At 42.1% G+C, this 18,250-nt stretch overlaps 1 protein-coding gene and 2 long non-coding RNA genes across 3 annotated transcripts; all 3 read left to right on the forward strand.

Annotated features, from left to right (window-relative positions):
- Positions 1–334: 334 nt before the first annotated feature.
- On the forward strand, positions 335–1,663 carry LOC107303624. The gene is made up of 3 exons (XR_001549582.2): positions 335–1,025; positions 1,116–1,201; positions 1,383–1,663. It is a non-coding gene; the product is annotated as an uncharacterized LOC107303624 (long non-coding RNA).
- A 7,465-nt stretch (positions 1,664–9,128) lies between these two features.
- On the forward strand, positions 9,129–11,589 carry LOC107303485. Its single transcript, XR_001549482.2, has 2 exons — positions 9,129–9,515; positions 10,034–11,589. It is a non-coding gene; the product is annotated as an uncharacterized LOC107303485 (long non-coding RNA).
- Positions 11,590–16,152: 4,563 nt separating this feature from the next.
- On the forward strand, positions 16,153–17,455 carry LOC102712885 (homeobox-leucine zipper protein HOX24-like). Its single transcript, XM_006647546.3, has 2 exons — positions 16,153–16,668; positions 16,776–17,455. The coding sequence occupies exons 1-2, from the start codon at positions 16,225–16,227 to the stop codon at positions 17,085–17,087; spliced, it is 756 nt and encodes a 251-aa protein (XP_006647609.2). The 5' UTR covers positions 16,153–16,224; the 3' UTR covers positions 17,088–17,455.
- Positions 17,456–18,250: the final 795 nt, after the last annotated feature.

Consider the following 18,250-nt stretch of genomic DNA (forward strand, 5'->3'; position numbering starts at 1 on the left):
CCATAAGTGCTATATTAACCAACATCTGCTAATAACAGATTAATTAGACTTAAAAGATTCGTCTCGCGGTTTTCAAACGAAATCTAAAATTTGTTTTATAAATTAGAGTACGTTTAATACTTTAAATATGTGACTGTACATGTAAATATGACCTCGCTTCTAATTTTTTTCTCAACTGAACGGGGCCTCAGTTAAGGCCATGCATAGCGGGGGTTCACCCTTACATGCACATTTACGGAACTACTCCATAAACCACTTACTTTACAATGCAAGCCACATGAAAGTGGGACCCACCACAATTTTAAATGGGACCCACCGTACTCTCTCTCCCTCCCTCCCTTCCCGTCGCTCACTCTCCTCTCTCTCACACGACCAGCACGACGACGCCGGTGCCCCCCTCCTCCTCTGTTGGCACCCGGTGCCCCCTCCTCCTCCGCCACCGGCGCGGATCCGGTGGCCTGGCGCTCCCCTCCTCCTCTGCCGGTCGCCGGCCGCTCAGTCGTCCGCCACCGGCGCTCCTCCTCGCCGCTCCCTCCTCCCTCCCCCCGCTGGCCCATGGCTACGGGCGCCCGACGGATCTGGTGGTGCGTCGGCGTCGGCGTCTCTCTCGCCAAGCTACTCTTTCTCAGGACAGCGTCAGGGGGGGTCGGGACAAGCGGAGCACGGGGTGCCGCCGTCGGCATCTCTCTCGCCGAGCTCCTCTTGTCTCTCCCCAGGCACCACACCGGGACGACGAGCGCGCACACCTTGTGTCTCTTGGAGTTCCTCGCCATGCCCTAGGCGGAGACGCGTGTTTCTTGGAGTGGGTGCGCAAGGATTGGCAGAGCTTTTACAAAAAGTGATTCCTCTCCTCCTCTCTCCGCCGTGGCATGGTGAGGCCGAACGCCACCTCTTATTGTACTGTGAATGGCCTAATAGAGTCCCATTCTCTCACGCGATCAGCCTGCAGTGCAGCATTTTCCTTTCCTCGCCCCTTCAAATTTGCTGTCACCAATTTCCTTCGTCTCCCACCGTCGACAGCTACTGTATGTCCCAGTTCCACTGCCCCTCTCACTGTCAGACTGTCACCTTTGAAGATGTCATCAAACTAGACGTTTTTTGTTTCTTGCGTGCAGGGTGCAGCGAGAGAAATGAAAGGCTCCGGCCTGGTCGATCCATAGGCGTACCATGCAGTCATACAATCCATGGAAGTGGTTAAAGGGTATGGCTAAAACTACGTTTGAGGAAGTTTTTGGTAACCGTAGCTCGCAAAAATCTTCAGAAGCTAGAAATTGTCGTAAATAACACTAGTTTCTAGGAATCTATAGAATGCAGAAAATGAACTTGAGAAACTAACTTCTTATTATCCGCTGTTTTTTAAATCTTAAATCTTCTATAAACAGGATCCAAATTCGTGCTCAAAGTAGGAATGCGAGGCTAATCGGAATCGGCAAATTGCTGTACGTGTAACGCTTTTTATTTAACAAGATGGCGTCCAACATGCACGTCATTTCCACAAACTTGTCAATTGGTCACCAGGATAGATGCAGATGCTACCGGACGAGTTAAAACATCAATGTCAACTTGTCTGTAGTAAACGGAAGAATGCATTGATGCGTCATTGTTCATTGCTGGGGATGTTTGGGACAAGAGGCTAAACTTTAGCCCCTTATCCCATCGAATATTTGGCCACTTATTATAAATAGTAAACGTAGACTATTAATGAAAATTCATCCATAATCTTTGACTAATTTACGAGACGAATCTATTAAGCCCTAATTAATTCATGATTAGCCTAAGTGATGCTACAGTAAATATGCTCTAATTATAGATTAATTAGGCTTAAAAAATTCATCTCGCGGGTTACCACTCATTTATGAAATTAGTTTTTTTATTAGTCTATGTTTAATACTTCAAATTAGTGTCCAAACATCCGATGTGATATGGGACTAAAAAGTTTATGAAATTAGTTTTTTTATTAGTCTATGTTTAATACTTTAAATCTAAACATCTGATGTGACATGGGGCTAAAAAGTTTAGCCCATCTAAACAGCCCAGGTTGCTAGAACGTATAGACCATGCATTGCTAGCGGAGCCTAGTCCCAGCAAAAGTGCTCAAGGAATAGACATCTAGATAATCTCTCCATGAATACAATTATGATGTCACTAACAACTGCGGTGCGTATGATGTATCCGTATACTATTACTTCGTCTACAAATATTAGAGATTTTATCATATTTTAGAGAAACTAAGAATAAAAAGAAAATTACAATGTCCTATTAAATGAGGGTGGTTAAGGGTAAGATGCAAAAAAAAAAATTAAATCATAGTCGATTGATTGGACAACTAATACATCAAATTCTCTTACATTTGTGGACTGGTGGGAAGTGGCAAAATTCCATATATTTGTGGATGGAAAGAGTAATATCTTTGTCTCAAAAAGATTATGTTTTTAACTATACCTGTAGAGCTGAAGATAAAATATTAGTGGCACAGAGACATTGGGTATACTGTAACCTCAAAATTTATAAACTAGCAGTAAGAGAATAAACTTTACGGTTCTTAAGAAAGTAATTATATGTATCCGATTTTGGATAATTTTATCATTCTTAATAAGCTAATGGTAGGTACTATATTTTTCTAGTGTAAAACTTCAGCAACTCTAATTACTAGGTATTAAAATAAATTTTAGTATCATGACATGATTTCTGAAGTTCTCTAAAATTGTCCTAAATTTTTCTTATAACATTTTGGTACCTCTAAGTACTCATATACGAAGGTATAAGTTTTTACACTAGAAAATATGATATCTCACAGTATATTCTCAAGGATAATAAAAGAACTCATATATCTTATACCTCTTTAGGATACAACTTATATTACATGATGTAAATCGTTTTACCCTCTGCTGTAGTGACTTAATTCTGTAGAGGAGTATCTCTTAATAAAGCAGGTAAGTACCAAAACTAATCGTATAAGTAAGAGTTGGATTAGAAATTTACTTTTATTCTGAGATTTTCCTAAGCTTTTGCTGGTATTAGTATGGAGTGTTAGGATGTTGTACTTTGTTGTGTTTTTTCAACCGAAAATAAAAAATTAATGGTGCAAACGATGAAGTTAGATACCAGTAGAAGGTTAAAAATCTAATTTAAAAATATGAGATGATAAGCTATATAGAAACATTTTTCCTACTCCTACCAGTAGCTTGGTAGACTTGGACCCTAGCCACAGAAACCACGGTAAAAAAAAAAAAGTCCTATTGTCCAGGAGTATTGGTTCGCTTTCTACAGTTGGGAGGCCAGGCATGAGAAGTGCTCCAGGAGATTTTTGGGAGGCCAGACATGAGAAGTGCTCCAGAAGATTTTTAAGAGCAACGCTAATAATATAGCCAATAAACTGGTTATAAGATTTTTTATAGTTTTTTTAGTTCATCCATATAGTAGTTAGTTTTTTATCATTAATGCAGAGCTCACATGTTACTCTCAGAGAGTTTTTTTGTTTTTGTGCCTGAGCTGGCTACAAACTTACAGCTCGCTTACCCTATCTCACATCTCCTCTCCTCCGAATAAATATTTAATCAATTTATAGCCTGCTATCATACAGTCACAGTGAAGAAAAAGAAAGCTAATCGCGGCAAACTAACAACCGGTTCACTTCAATGCGTTGGGCCCTTGGGGCCTGGGCGAATGGAAGCGCCCGCGGCGCGGCGCGGCCCGCACAACCATGGCAAACAGTTGAGCCGACGCGACGTTTACGTGCTGCCGTTTTGTCCAGCTCCCCGCGCGTTGACGAAAGGGAGGGACACAGGCGGTGGAACCCGCGCGCTCGCTGCCGCTGCTCCTCCCTGTGGCGGCCGCGTGGTTTTTTTTCGCGTGGATCGCACGGTGTTTTGCCTTTGCACCCCCGAGAGACGCGCGCGGGGGCCTCGAAAGGGTGTGGTGGCAAGTCGCAACGCGCACGGGACCCGCGCGCGGGGCGGGAGCTGCTACTGACGCCTGACGCCCGGGCCGCGCCGCGCCGCGGGACAAGCCTGACCTCTCTCTCTCTCGTCACGTCCTCTCCGTTTTGTTCGTTCTCCGAAGCGAAAACGATGCCTGCATGCACGGCACGCCCGCGCCAGGGGAAGCGGACGCGGACGGTGGGTGGGGAGTAGGCTAGGCGGCTAGGGCCCCGTGCATGCGCTCCCCCCGGCCCAGTCTCGCTCTCACATCATATCACCACCCCGTCCGGCGCCCGGCGGTGAAACGCAGTAATATTCGGTATGAAAAAGATTTTATTTTTAACCTTTTCATGCTCATCCTTAAAAAGTTTTATTTTTAAGGGTAACTCAAATGCATACTCCTTCGTCCCAAAATAAATCAATCTTTTACTTTTACCTATAATGTTTGACTCTTCGTCTTATTTGAAAAAATATACGATTAATATTTTTACTTTTATTTGATGATAAATCATGAATAGTACTTTACATGTGACTATTTTTTTATAATTTCTTAAAAAATTTTCAAATAAAATGGATGGTTAAACGCTGGATACGGAAACCAAAGAATTGGTTTTTGTGAGAGTATGGGTGTGTTTAGTTCCCAAAAACATCACATCAAATTTTTAGACATCTAAATGAAGCATTAAATATATAAAAATATTAAAACTAATTATACAGTTATGGAGGAAATAGTGAGACGAATCTTTTGAGCCTAATTAGGATGTGATTAGCCATAAGTGCTACAGTAACCAACATATGCTAATGATGGATTAATTAGACTTAAAAGATTCGTCTCGTGGTTTTCAGACGGAATCTGAAATTTATTTTGTAATTAGACTACGTTTAATAGTTTAAATATGTGTTTAAAGTTTTAATGTAATGTTTTAGAAAAAATTACAAACTAAACAAGACCGTATATCGCATAAAAGAAGTAGAAATGTGGTTACATGAGATCAACTGTTTTAAACACTACTGCTACATGGTAGCATATATATAAGAAAGAATAAGACAAGACCCACGTCAAATAAAAAATGATACATGTCTCAGCCAAGTAGCCAACCATGTCCTCCCTTCGAGCAAAAGGACCAAGCTAGGATCCACCATGGTATATAAGTTTATGATCTGGTTGTTGTTACTTATTACGCCTACTTTTATAACATTTACTACTATGTAGAAGGGTGTAGTTAATATTTATCTTTTGATTTTTCGTCACACCGTTAATATGCTAATCAATTATTATGTTGCATTTTTTAAAGTAAAGCGTAAGATTTGTTAGTACTGACAGTACTGACAGGCTTGTGTGATTAGACAAATAGGGGAAAATGTTTCGATGAGTTGCTATCGCTTGTGTGATTTGTTACCATTCTTTTACAGAGTACTCTTGTCTCGTACACTATACAGTACTGACAGGCTTGGCACTGTAGTGCCCTTGACCGCGGCCAGTGCCATCTTGCTCATTTACTCGCTGCCTGCTGGGGACAACAAATTTGCATGGAGGGCAGCACAAGCTGACACAAGCTACTCCTTGTCGCCAGGAGATCAAATTAAGCAGAAATACACATCCTCCATCCTGAATAAAAACTATTATTTACTTCTATCAAGATTCGTAGGACTCCCCTCACAATATAACATAAGGATTATACATTTTTAAATAAAAAAGAAAATATAAGATACAGGTAATATCGTAGTTGGAGGAATATATTAAATTATTACAAAAGCTGTTAGTTAGGGAATAAAACAGTGCAATAGTTCATAAGTGTAGAATAAATAATTAAAAATTGATGGATATTAGTATAAAATAGTGTAATGCCTCGGAATCGCAAATCCCATATATTTGGAGACAAAATTTAGAGGTCAAAACTCTTATAATATAGGATGGAGTGAGTATTGGCTTATATCAAATCTAGAACTATTTTTTACTGCATCTCTCTCAAACATAATCATTTCTAGATTGTTTACCAGAGATTAAATTTAGGAAGAAAAAAACTATGATGTCCTTAATATATAGAAAATTGATGAAGGTGGGAGGATAGATGGTGATAAAGTCCGAATAATTTTAGTTGGGAAGTGGTTGATGGGATAATTAGTACCGTGAATAATACACAAATGTTTATATTTTGGTACAATATTCAAATATAAAAATGCTTAGTTTTGAAAAAAAGTAATATTTTAAATCTAAGGTGGTACTACCTCCGTCCCATAATAACTTTATTTTTCGTTTTTTCCATGTCAAACGTTTGACAATTTGTTTTATTTGAAAATTTGTAAAAAACTTAAAAAAATTAGTCATGCATAAAGTACTATTTATGTTTTATCATATAGTAAGAATAAAAATATTAATTGCAAAAAAATTTCAAATAAGACGAAGAGTTAAAACATTGTATCAAAAAACTGAAAAATGATCTTATTTTAGAACGGAAGTAGTATGAGATTGAACACATATATTAAACAACGAACAAGATAAGGTTATAATTGGTTGCGAAGAAAAGGTACTAGATAAAACTTAAACAGCAGATGGTTATAATAAGTTGATAAGATGAGGTGTTACTTTAAGTAAATCCTAAATGCTAAAAATTGTTATATTCTATAACGGAGAAATTAAAAGATACCCCGTCCGTTCATACATCAAAGCTCAAGGAAGAAACATTTAAGCAACTATAGCTGTGTTCGTTATGATTATCCCTAGATTTTTTTTCTCCATTATTGTACGCTTGTTTTCGAACGGTTAAACATTGTTTTCTTTTTCAAAAGAATGTTTCTATTCAGATATTCATTATCTCATATTTTAAAGTAGATTTTGATGTTTGTGGTAGTTAATTTCATCATTCATTTTTAAATTGTTATCACATAATCAGATAATATTTGTTCATTCATCTTTCAATAATAATTAAGCAAGGCATGGTTATACATGCTATTAGTACTCTTAATAACAAGTTAATGCCACACAAACAGCTAAAGCGGGCCGTTGCAGGCAGTTGGTCGGCCTGCAAAACCAACCACATATGAGAAGTGAATACCGTATGCGGATATATACCACTGATCAACTCCATCTTAGACGGTGCCTAGTACTATCCACCTAAGATATTAAGGGGTCTACTGGGATAACCGCTTCTATAGAAGTAGATGGCTTCGTCTGTTCTTTATACTAAATAAACATTCTTTTATCAATAATCAATGGACTACAGAAACCAGGCACAGTGCCGTCGTTCGATAACACGCCACATGACTGATTGACTGTGCCGTTGTGCCACTGTTCGTCCAATCCTAATTTATGGCTTCCAAGTGATGCCTCTCTCGTTGCTGTCATGACGGCGGATTAATCTGCTGAAATGCATGTTGAGGTCGTGCATGTGCAGTCTTTTTTTCTCGCGTTGAATCGACGAAGATAGTCCAGAGCTCGATGTCAGGCCTAACTTGTAAAGAGGTCGTTGTCGCTTTGGATATCGGCTGGTACAAAAGAATTCTTCGCCACATGGCTGTTCCTTTTGAGCCGCTAGTACTTGATTATTTTGAAGAGAAAAAAAATCTTATATGCTCCATAAATTTCTGAAAGATCGTGTAACTTCAGTGTAAAAACGTTGCCACATATCTTTCGTGATATGATTATATTTTCCATACTAGCTACTTTATATCAAACGATTGGTCTACATTATTACTCCATAATTTAGACCTATCACAAACTTAAATATCAGAATGGTTAATATCTTTTTTCTTTCATTAATTAATGTATAAGTTTTTGGCTTTCAAAGTGAACGTGACGCTTCTTTATTTAGCTACCTTTGTGATATATTCCCTCCGTCTTTAAATATTTGACAATGTTGATTTTGTTATACACGTTTGACTATTCGTTTTTTTTCAAAAAAATTTACATAATTATTAATTATTTTATACCATTTCATTTATTGTAAATATACTTTTATGCATATGCATATATATAGCTTTACATATTTTTTAAAAATATTGAATAAAACAAACGGTCAAACATGTGTCAAAAAGTCAATAACGTCAAATATTTAGAGAAGGAGAGAGTAATATATAGTAAGAGGTACATATATACATACGTGGATCAAATTATTGATAATATGTTTGTGACTATTTATTCAGAATTCTTATATCTTGCAAGGATATTCAGATTTGTTATATGTGAATATTTACAACGATAATTTATTTTTCTAAAAATGATGTTATAGCACTATAATTAATTTTCCTAGATAACATTATACACTATAAGGTCAAAAATAAGGTGAGAAGTACTGCATGTGTACTGATTGGAGGCAAGACAAATTGGCTTTTAGGAAAAGGGACAACGCCAATTAAATATATGTCTCAAATGATGGCCAGCGCTCAACTGGTCCCCTACCTTATTCCATCAAGAATTTTATAGCTTTCCATCTCGGATGCGTCATTCTTTACACCTTTTGTCATCTGTGGTGCACGGTGAAGGAAAATAAGGCATAGGCAAAGTTTGCTCCATCAGAGTATAGCTTTGAGAGATTGAACCCCAGACTACTTTACATAGTTACACCATATATATTTCAGTGCGTTATTTATCACTTAATATATAATATAAAGAACATGACGCTACGGAATGATATCACGTACCAACAGAATACATTAGAGCAAGTATAATAGGTAGCTATAAGCCAGCTAAATGCTGATGTGGAAGAGAGAAGGGAGGAGAGAGAGGAGAAGCTGTCTATAAGTTTATAGCCAGCTCAGGCACAAGAACCAAGACACCATGTGAGAGACATGTAGGTCTTGTATTAAAGATGAAAAGCTAACTATTATATGAGTGAGCTATAAAAATACTATAAGAAGTCTTATAGCCAATTTGTTGACTATATTAGTAAACTTGCTCTTATAAACCAGATAATATTAGTTAATATTATTTGGTATTATTGGCGCCGCACGACGACAGCAGCACGGAGCACAGAAGTCCGTCGTGTAAACTTTCTGTATAAAGAATTTTGCCTCCTAGATACGAGATTGTACGTTAACATTAGCACTATGAACCAACAAATTTTCAGCTTTCACTTCAGGACGTACGTCATCAGCAGAAGATGCGTTTCCCTAACATTTTTTTTTCTTGTGTGAATATGTTAAAGCCTATCCCAAACCTGACATAAAAAATGCAATGATTTCACCTATGATAACCCCAGTCTTCTCTCTCTCTCCCCCTTCCTTCTCTCTCTCTCCTCTTTCTACCTCTTTAAGATGCCACAAACAGACCATCGTCCTCCTCTCCATCTCCGGGTCCGGGGTTCTCCCCCTTGAAACAAGCCGAGTCCTGTGGGAGGAGAGGAACCCTGGAACAGGAGCATCGGAGAAAAAATATCGAGAAAGAAATCAGCTGGAAGAGAAGGAGAGGAGAAAGAGGGGAGCTTTTTGCTTTGAGGGGAATGTTGTCTGGCTCGAGGTGCATGCAGAAACCTTTGATCAGGTTAATTTGATCTGTAGATCGATATTGATCTCGGACCAGGCTTCATTCCCCTCAAGTAAAGCTCCTATATTTGTGCGTCGTCGATCTCTCCGCGGTTCGTGGATCGCATCGATTTGGTAAGTCCGATTGGACATCAAACGATCCTTTCTTCGGCGGATTTTCTTGGTTCGGTGCGCAGGAATCATTAGGGTATGATTATCCCGGCGAATTTCTCGCTCCTTGTGTTGGGTTTCGTGTAATCTGCCATGCAGATTGGTGTAATCATGAACTTTTTGACAGCAGAGATGCCTGAAAGCTTTCTCCTTTTCTGCTCTAAAATATGGGCATCTATCTTGTAGTTGCGGTCTTTCTTTCCCGATTGCTTTTTCTGGCCTCTAATCTGATAGGAGAAACAAAGGGGAAAAGTTTGTGCATCATATCATTTGCCTTTCACATGGAGGTGGGGCTTCCTATCTTCTATTGATCCCTTCACTTATACTTCCACTCGATGATCGATTCCGTTTGTCAAACTATATGTACAGTTTAATATGTTTCTTCGTTCACTTGTTATATCACAGGCATATAGCTGTCGACCGTACTTTACCTTTATTTTTTGATAAATTGTTGATCTAACAACTGTTTCTTGTTCCCTAAGTTTACATCTGAGGCGCGCAAGCAAAACTGTCAAGAACTCGTGATTTCAGATAAGATTCGATGTGTTTTTGTTCAAGCATGGAAGAAGTTCATGGAGAAACTAACATTATACGAAATCACCATTGTCTACTATTTGTGCAGATTTGTTCTTTTAGAAGGAAACAATGTTATAAAGCATTACAGGTAATATCATAAATACCTTCCATGATCTAGTTGTTCATTTGTTTGGGTAGTTGTCTTCTCCCTTTTGTTTCTTCGTCCATTAATACAGGACACATGCGACTGATCATCCTGTCCAAGTAGACAGCTGTAAGTTTGTCAAAAAAATTTGTCTCCTTGCATGTGCTATTCCAACCAAGTTCTGCAACATTCTATGAATGTATACCACCAGCGATTGGAGGCAAAAAGGGACCAAATGTTAATGCTGCTTTCTGAATAGCTACTTAGCTAGTAGTGAAACAACCTGTGAATTCTCAATATAACAAAAAGTAATTTATATTCTTTACTAGCTGCTAGGAGGGGAGTATATATATAATCATGCATGCATGTGCTGATGAGCATTGAGCTAAGCACTAAACATGAACATAATCCTTACAATGCACCAATGTAGAAATTAGGATTCTGAGCTAGCTGTCATACATGTAATGTAATCTCTATCCTTTTTTTCTAGTACATGTAGGAGTAGTACACTAGTAAGTAGTAGTAGGCTGTGCTAGCTGGGAGTGCTCTTTCACAGGTCTTGTGTTTGTTTCGGGGCTGGGGTAGAACCAATTCATGTGCAAGATGGCAGGTAATGGCGTACATTTCTTTTGGAAGAGGAGACAAGCAATGGCGTGGTTTTATATGCATATAACAAATTAAATGTCACAGGTTTACTGTTCACGATTATGTCTGAATATGCAGAAGTGCATGAGTTCATGCCTGTAAGATTTGTCTCGTAATGACCTATTTAGCTGTCTTAGAAAACAACGAACTACAAGATCGATGAAGGTACGTACGTATCGCGTATGTTTACACTGCATATTGTTAACAAGTTGATCAAGTGCACCTATATGTTGTGAACTTGAATAGCAAAACGGAGAAAATGTTCCTAGCAGTACAAAGTAAAGACTTCAAAGATATTGACTTTGAATAGTTAGTTAACCGTGGTAATATATGTTATATGTGTACAGTTAGTTTCTTATATATGGAACATTTTTGCAGCCGCGTGTCAAAAGACTCAATATTGATATGTCTAACAGTTTTTATAAGTCTGTCTAACTGTTATTATTGTCCCTCTGGAATCTAACGAACTTGCAACTTTCATTCATATTATATTCGAAATATCGATGACATTATTCATTTGGTGCAATATATGGTCCAGGCAACAACTAGAAGGCAGCTCACTCACAGTGGGAGGGGGGCAGAAACAACAGTAATTGGGAAGCAATTTAGCCCGGCAGACTAGTGCGTGCCATTAGAATTATATTTTAATTCAATTATTGTCTTGTGTGAAGTGACTTGACGCAGCACATAATTGGGTGCACCAAAATCTAATGAGTTAATTAAGCATAGCAACTGTTGATGTCGTCCTGTGTGAAGACTTCATGGAAATTGCGAAAATGCAATCTTTATTCAATTTGTCTGCCCCTAGTTATGCCAGTTTATTATGGCCACATATTGGTGATCCAAAGGACAGGGATGTAGGAATTGTACCCTCCCACACTAAGCTTACGTGAAGTAGCTAGATTCAGAACTCTATTTAGGTGAGAAAATACCCTAGCTTGAAGAGTTAAGGCCATTTTTGGGTTAAAAAAAGAGTTAAGACCATTTAGATAGCTTACTCCACAAGTCCTAGAGTGGTTGCAAAAGTGTTCTCCCTTTCTTGATCTCGCGTGCGGGGGTGGGCACTGGGAAGGTTGATGGTATAAACTTGATGTGATGAATGATGACTACTCTTAAAAGAAAAAGAACATGATGTGATGAGTGATGAGATGACACTGGCATATCACCGAATATGCAATGTCCAATCTTATCTGCAATAAAGCAGTGGAAGTTTTCAGTTTGGTGTGCATACGAACCGAAACGAAACGGGCGCTGCGACATGTACGAAGAGTTAGCGAGACATGCTTGTTTTTCACGACACGGCAATGTCTTCTTACACGTACGTAGCAGAATAAGTACTGCTACCGTACCGCATCAAAGAAACAATTTTCTTCAAAGGTAATGTTGTGGTTATATACGTGTAAATATTATATATAAACACCTACCTATTTCAAAGGTACGTATACGAATACGTACGTGGATGCACTTACAAGGCTAGAAGCAGCAAGCAGGCACACAAAAAACTACCAGTAGGAAGAAATTTCCAAGGAATTACCAGCTCACTGCTGCTCCTAGCCTTGAAAAATTGTTTGTGTCCCTTTCAGACTTTCACTTCACCAGTACTGCTGCTGGAAGCCTCTCCAGCCAATAGTGCTCCCTGTGCATCGGGGAGGGCCCGTGGAATGGCGAGTGTGAAGAACCTTTTGGCTAGTACTGGAATGGCCAGTGCTAGCTTGTGCTTATCTGCTGCTCTACTTTGGCTAGCCCGTCGCTTGTGCCGGTGGGAGATTCAGGTTCAGGCCCACTGCTTTTGCCATGGAGCGATGGCTACTGCCAGAAGCTAAGCTGGCGACTGTTCTGCCGGTGATGCTGGGATGATCAGCTGTTGATGACAAAGTTAACCGCACGCCCCTGATGACTAGTGACCAGTAGTATCCTGGCCGACCAGAACTCTCTTTCGTGAATGGTTGTGAGCTGCAATTTGTTGCTCATCCGTGCAGTTCTGTGTTCAGTTAGCACGGTTCATGTTTCACTTTACTGTCAGAGTTGTCTCTGTGCCTGTGTTGTCGAAACACAAGAAGAAGAAGAAGAAGAAGAAGAAGAAGAGATAACGAGAATAGAAAAGCCTGTAAAGAAATGGAGCGACGAAATGAATAGCTGTGAGCCTGTGAATCGCAAAGCACAACTGGATGCTCTCTTATCAAACAGGCCGAAATAAACAGTCGAGCCCATCCAAAAGACAATAGTTATTGGCCGGCCCATCCGTTGGCTAGCCCAACTTGTCCGTAAGTAGTACGATGATGCCATGGGCCCATGGCGATCAAATGATCAATCACGCATGTCATTTCCCCCAAATCATTGTCTTAAAAAGGAACTGCAAATCAGAAAGGAGTGCCAAGTGACTCATAAATCAAAAACGGTCACACTCCAGTTAGTAAAAGTTCTTTGCACTGCGAGATGCGTGTTGCCGACATGGTCCTATGAGTGAGCAGATAACATTATTCTCCCCTTTGTCGCACACGTACAGATAAAACACGTACGCAAATGGCTAAAAAAGCTAGCCCAGTAGCGCCTACATGCATGCATCTGCCAGTAGTGCAAAGCGAAGTAAATTTCTCGCTTACTCCGACGTGATAACTATTAACTCCATTTGCGATAATGCGACTAGGCGAGAGAACAAAAGCAGTTTTGTCCGCGCGGCCACGCGCCGGCGCGCCAGGGCTCCGGCTCGCCGCGCCGGTCCCCATCGCGCCGTCGACGTCGCAGCGACCGACGACCGCACCACCCCCACCCCAGCCACCCCCCGCACGAGGACCGCGCGGGCGACGCTGACCCCTGCGCCGCGCGCCAGCCCAGCCACAACTTATACAATTCCAGGTACGCGCACGCTGCCCGCGCGTCCCCGTCCCACGGGCTGGCTAATCATCGCAAAAATTCGCAATTATCCCCATCAACCACGGGTTCAATTCTATTCCCGGTGGCAGACAGGTCATCCTTAATCCTTCCGGTCATCAGACGCGGTGCGTGGTGAGCGTGACCTCGGACAGCCAGCCACTGACGTGTCGACTCCTAGCACTCCGGCGCCGGCTTGCGCGCAGTCCCGGTCGCGTGCGCAAGCAACGGTAGTGTGTTGTTTATGTTAAAAACCGATTCGGTTCGGTTCGATTGATGGTTGTGGCTGCGACCGCATCTTCCTTTTTTTTTTTTTTGAAGAGTGACCGCATCTTCCTTGGATCGTGTGGCTGCGAAACAGCGGAGGCAGCACATCAGTTCCCCCCTCTACGTGAGGGATGACTACAACATAAACTGAGCCGACCGCTGAACCAATCACGTGCACGAGAAAGAACTCGCCGTACTGATCGCGCCCTGACATGTGTACCGAATTATATCGACGAGCATCCGGAGCTACTGGCTGCAGCCCTTCACGGCGAAAATTGCCCGAGAAACTCTAACTTGAGTAAATTAATTTACCCCAACGACAACGCATTGTGGACCGGAATGGGATAAATTTTACAGGAACAGCCGGGCTGCGCTGGGCGCGTGCAACGGCGGTTCGACCATCTGTTCGACGCGGAGTAACTCCGGGGATCGACACGTAACGCCGGTCCCGGGCCTCGAGATGATAAGCTCATCTGACTTTGACGACCGATCCGCTAAATTTTGAAAAAATCTAATAAATGTCATTGATAAAAATTTAATTAAAAAAATCATCAATTAGTATGGCTTCTATTAAATGTTATTAAATAAATTTTTCTAAGAAACATCATTATTGTTACGTTTTCATTAAAATTTTTCTGTTAAGTACCATAACAGGAACAACATTTCATAACATTTCATAGTGTAATATATTTGACTTTTTTATTGTAACGTTTAATCATTCGTCTTATTTAAAAATTTGGTACAAATATAAAAAATGACAAGTCGTGCTTAAGGTTCTTTTGATAATAAAGTACGTTACCAGCAAAATAAATGATATTTTCATAATTTTTTGAATAAGACAAATAGTCAAACATTGCAAGCAAAAAATTCAAACATCTTACATTATGAAATGGAAGGAGAATTTAACAATAGACATAGACAAAACCATAACGACGATAATATTTGTTGAACTTGCACCCATCAATGATGCATTTTAGACTTAGCCAATGGTATTTCCTAGATTTTCTTTATATTTTCTCTCTATATAGTTTCATATATGGATCAATATATAGATTTATACTTTTTTTCATACTGCTATTTTTAAGTTGATATCATTGACTTTTCGGTCTCTGTTAGGCTATTCTTTTTCAATTATCTATTTATTTTTTATGATTATATTTATTATTAAATATATTTAATTATGACTTATAATTTTATATATTTACAAGAAAATAAATAAGACAAACGTTTAAACATAAATTTAAAAGTCAATTGTGCTAAATAAAAAACCAAAATAATAATTACTAACCAGAGCATCAAAAGGATGCAATAACAAGTACAAAGAACGTCGTGACCGCTTGTTCGCCGGGAACGCGCGCGTACACCCCCGGATGGTAGCCCTGCAAGAACCAGGCCAGACTCACACGCGACGCCGCCGCAACGTGACAACCCCTCCGCTGCCACCTCTCCGCCGCATGGCCAATTTGACGTGGACGCTGTCCACCTACACGGCTACACGCACCCCATGGCTTCTGCCCATTGGCATCCAGCCCTTTTTTTTTCCTCTCTTCTGTTCCGATCAGCTTTTGCTTCGGTGCGTTTGGATTGCAAAAATTTTCGCAACAAATATCACGTCAGACGTTTGACTAGATGTCAGAAAAGGTTTTCGGACATAAATAAAAAAACAAATTACAGATTACACCAAAAAACTGCGAGACGAATCTTTTGAGCCTAATTATGTCGTCATTAGCACATATTTGTTACTAATAGCACTTATGGCTAATCATGGCCTAATTAGTCTAAAAAAATTCGTCTCATAATTTTTCTCATAACTATGCAATTAGTTTTTTAATTCATCTATGTTTAATATTTCATTTTAATATCCAAAGATTCGATATGATGTTTTGGGAGAAACTTTCTGTGAACCTTCGTCTCCGAGAGGAGACCTCACAACTCCCGGCTCCCGCCACGTGTACGGCGAGCTCAAAGCAATCGCGAGACGGATAACCATCGCGTGCGGGGGTGGGGCGCTCCGATGCGGGACACATGGCGCGCGGCGAAAGGCGAGGTGGGGCCCGCGCGTACTGGGGCGAGAGACCCGGGTGCCACGTGGTGGCGTCGGCGCAGGGTATAAAACTGGGCGCGCGCGCGCCCCGTTGTCTCCCGGAAACACGAACTACTGCTAGTGCTCGAGTCTTCATTCGACGAACTACTGATCGATTGACTTGGCTACGAACACAGCTTGGAGAAATGGAGAGCGACTGCCAGTTCTTGGTGCCGCCGCCGCCGCAGCAGCAGCCGCACATGTACTACGATCCGGTGATGGACGAGGCGCAGTACTTGCAGCAGATGGCGGCCGCGGATTACCGTTCGGCTGCGGCGGCAGGGAGGGGAGGAGGAGGAGGGGATGGCGGTGGCGGGGAGAAGAAGCGGCGGTTCACGGATGAGCAGGTGCGGTCTCTGGAGTCGACGTTCCACGCGCGGCGCGCGAAGCTGGAGCCCCGGGAGAAGGCGGAGCTGGCGCGGGAACTGGGGCTGCAGCCGCGCCAGGTAGCCATCTGGTTCCAGAACAAGCGCGCCCGGTGGCGCTCGAAGCAGATCGAGCACGACTACGCCGAGCTCCGCGCCAAGTACGACGCCCTCCACACCCGCGTCGAGTCGCTCAAGCAGGAGAAGCTCGCCCTCGCGGCGCAGGTGCGTGCATACATACCCGCCGCCATTGCCGACCGATCAGTTGCTTGTTGTAAGCTCCACACGTGGACGCATGGTGACAATGCGCGCTTCGCATGTCCCTTTTGCAGGTGGATGAGCTGAGGGGGAGGCTGAACGAGCGGCAAGACCAGAGCGGCAGCTGCGACGGCGGCGCCGAATGCGACGACGACAAGATCAGGAATAATACCGTTAACGCTAGCATCAGCGGCCTCGTGGAGGAGGACGTGAGCTGTGTCGCCGTGCCGGTGATGGACTTCTCGGAGGACGGCTCGGCGGTGAGCGGTGGGTACGACTACGACCACCACATCGATTACGCCGGTGGCGGCCTGCCCGAGCCGTTCTGCGCCATTCCGGATCTGTGGGACACATGGCCGATGGTGGAGTGGAACGCAGTGGCATGAACCGATCGATCAGAGTAGCATACAATTTATGTATATGAGTGTGTATTGTGTGTAGACGTCGCGTTTGTGTTGCTATTGCTAGCTTGTGCAGCCCGTCGATCCTCCGGAGAGATCGACGAGAGCGGCGGCTAGGTAGAGAGCAGAGCGGATCGGTGGTGGTGCAACCGGCCGGGGCTACCAACGATGCAGATCCACATGCATCACACACACAGACAGAAACCCTCCGGCCGCCGAGTCTTGTACTCTTGTTAATTAGGATTGCTACATTTATTCATGTTCGTGATTGGTGAAAGTGGCTCCACTGCCTTCAGAGCCAGTTCGTGCACTTCGTAAAAAAAAAAACATATCAGCGCTGCGAATACGTGCCATGCATATGTGCGTATGTTGAACACTTGAACGTTATTGTGTTACCAGATACATACGCACACCGGGTGGCCGAGGAAGAGATCGACGGAGAGAAACATCGCTATGGTTGCGGCGACAAGCTAGGTCGCCGTCGCACCACAGGAAATGGCTCGCGTTTTCCTCGGGCTCGTTTGGTGTTTAGCGCGGCCGATCAGCTCGGCGTGGCGATCGCCCGTTCGTCGTCCCGGGCCGGCGCTGTTGGCGCAGGGAAGCAGACGACGATAAGTTAAAAAGTAAGCGACACATTAAAATGGAAAAAGGAGGCAGGTGTCTGTCGCTGAGAGAGATCGACGAGGATGCGGCGGCGAGTTAGGATTAAGAAAGTTCTCGATGCGTGGCTGTGCCGGCTCCCAAATGTGTGGCGGAAAGCGGGAACGATAGCGGAGTGGAGCAGTGGACATGTAAATTAAGCGACGTGAGACCAAACGAGAAGCACGAAGAAGGCGCACTGCACTACGTCGTGCAGAGTTAATTTGGAATCGATTCGTGGGCGTGTTGGATACGAGTATATACCAAGCTCAAGCAGCCCTGGGAATAATAGTCAGAAGTGGTGGTTTGTACGTACGATCAATGGTAGTTTGGATACGTTTTCTCTTACTAGCTAAATACACCGTGTTACGGAGAAATACAAATTACTCCATCTATTTTATATTAGGTAATTCCTTGTACATACCTGAAAACACACTCTCTTCTGTACACCTGAAACTTACTCGATCTTTCCTGCATCTTTGAAATTTTAACTTGACCCCCTCATGCCT

The sequence above is a fragment of the Oryza brachyantha genome, chromosome 2 (assembly GCF_000231095.2).
Source record: "Oryza brachyantha chromosome 2, ObraRS2, whole genome shotgun sequence".
In the NCBI taxonomy this organism is placed as follows: Eukaryota; Viridiplantae; Streptophyta; class Magnoliopsida; order Poales; family Poaceae; genus Oryza; species Oryza brachyantha.

Coding starts and splice junctions, on each gene's coding strand:
- LOC102712885 (XM_006647546.3), top strand. CDS start 16,225: ATGGAGAGCGACTGCCAGTTCTTGGTGCCGCCGCCGCCGCAGCAGCAG. Junction 16,669..16,775: donor AGCTCGCCCTCGCGGCGCAG/GTGCGTGCATAC, acceptor TCCCTTTTGCAG/GTGGATGAGCTGAGGGGGAG.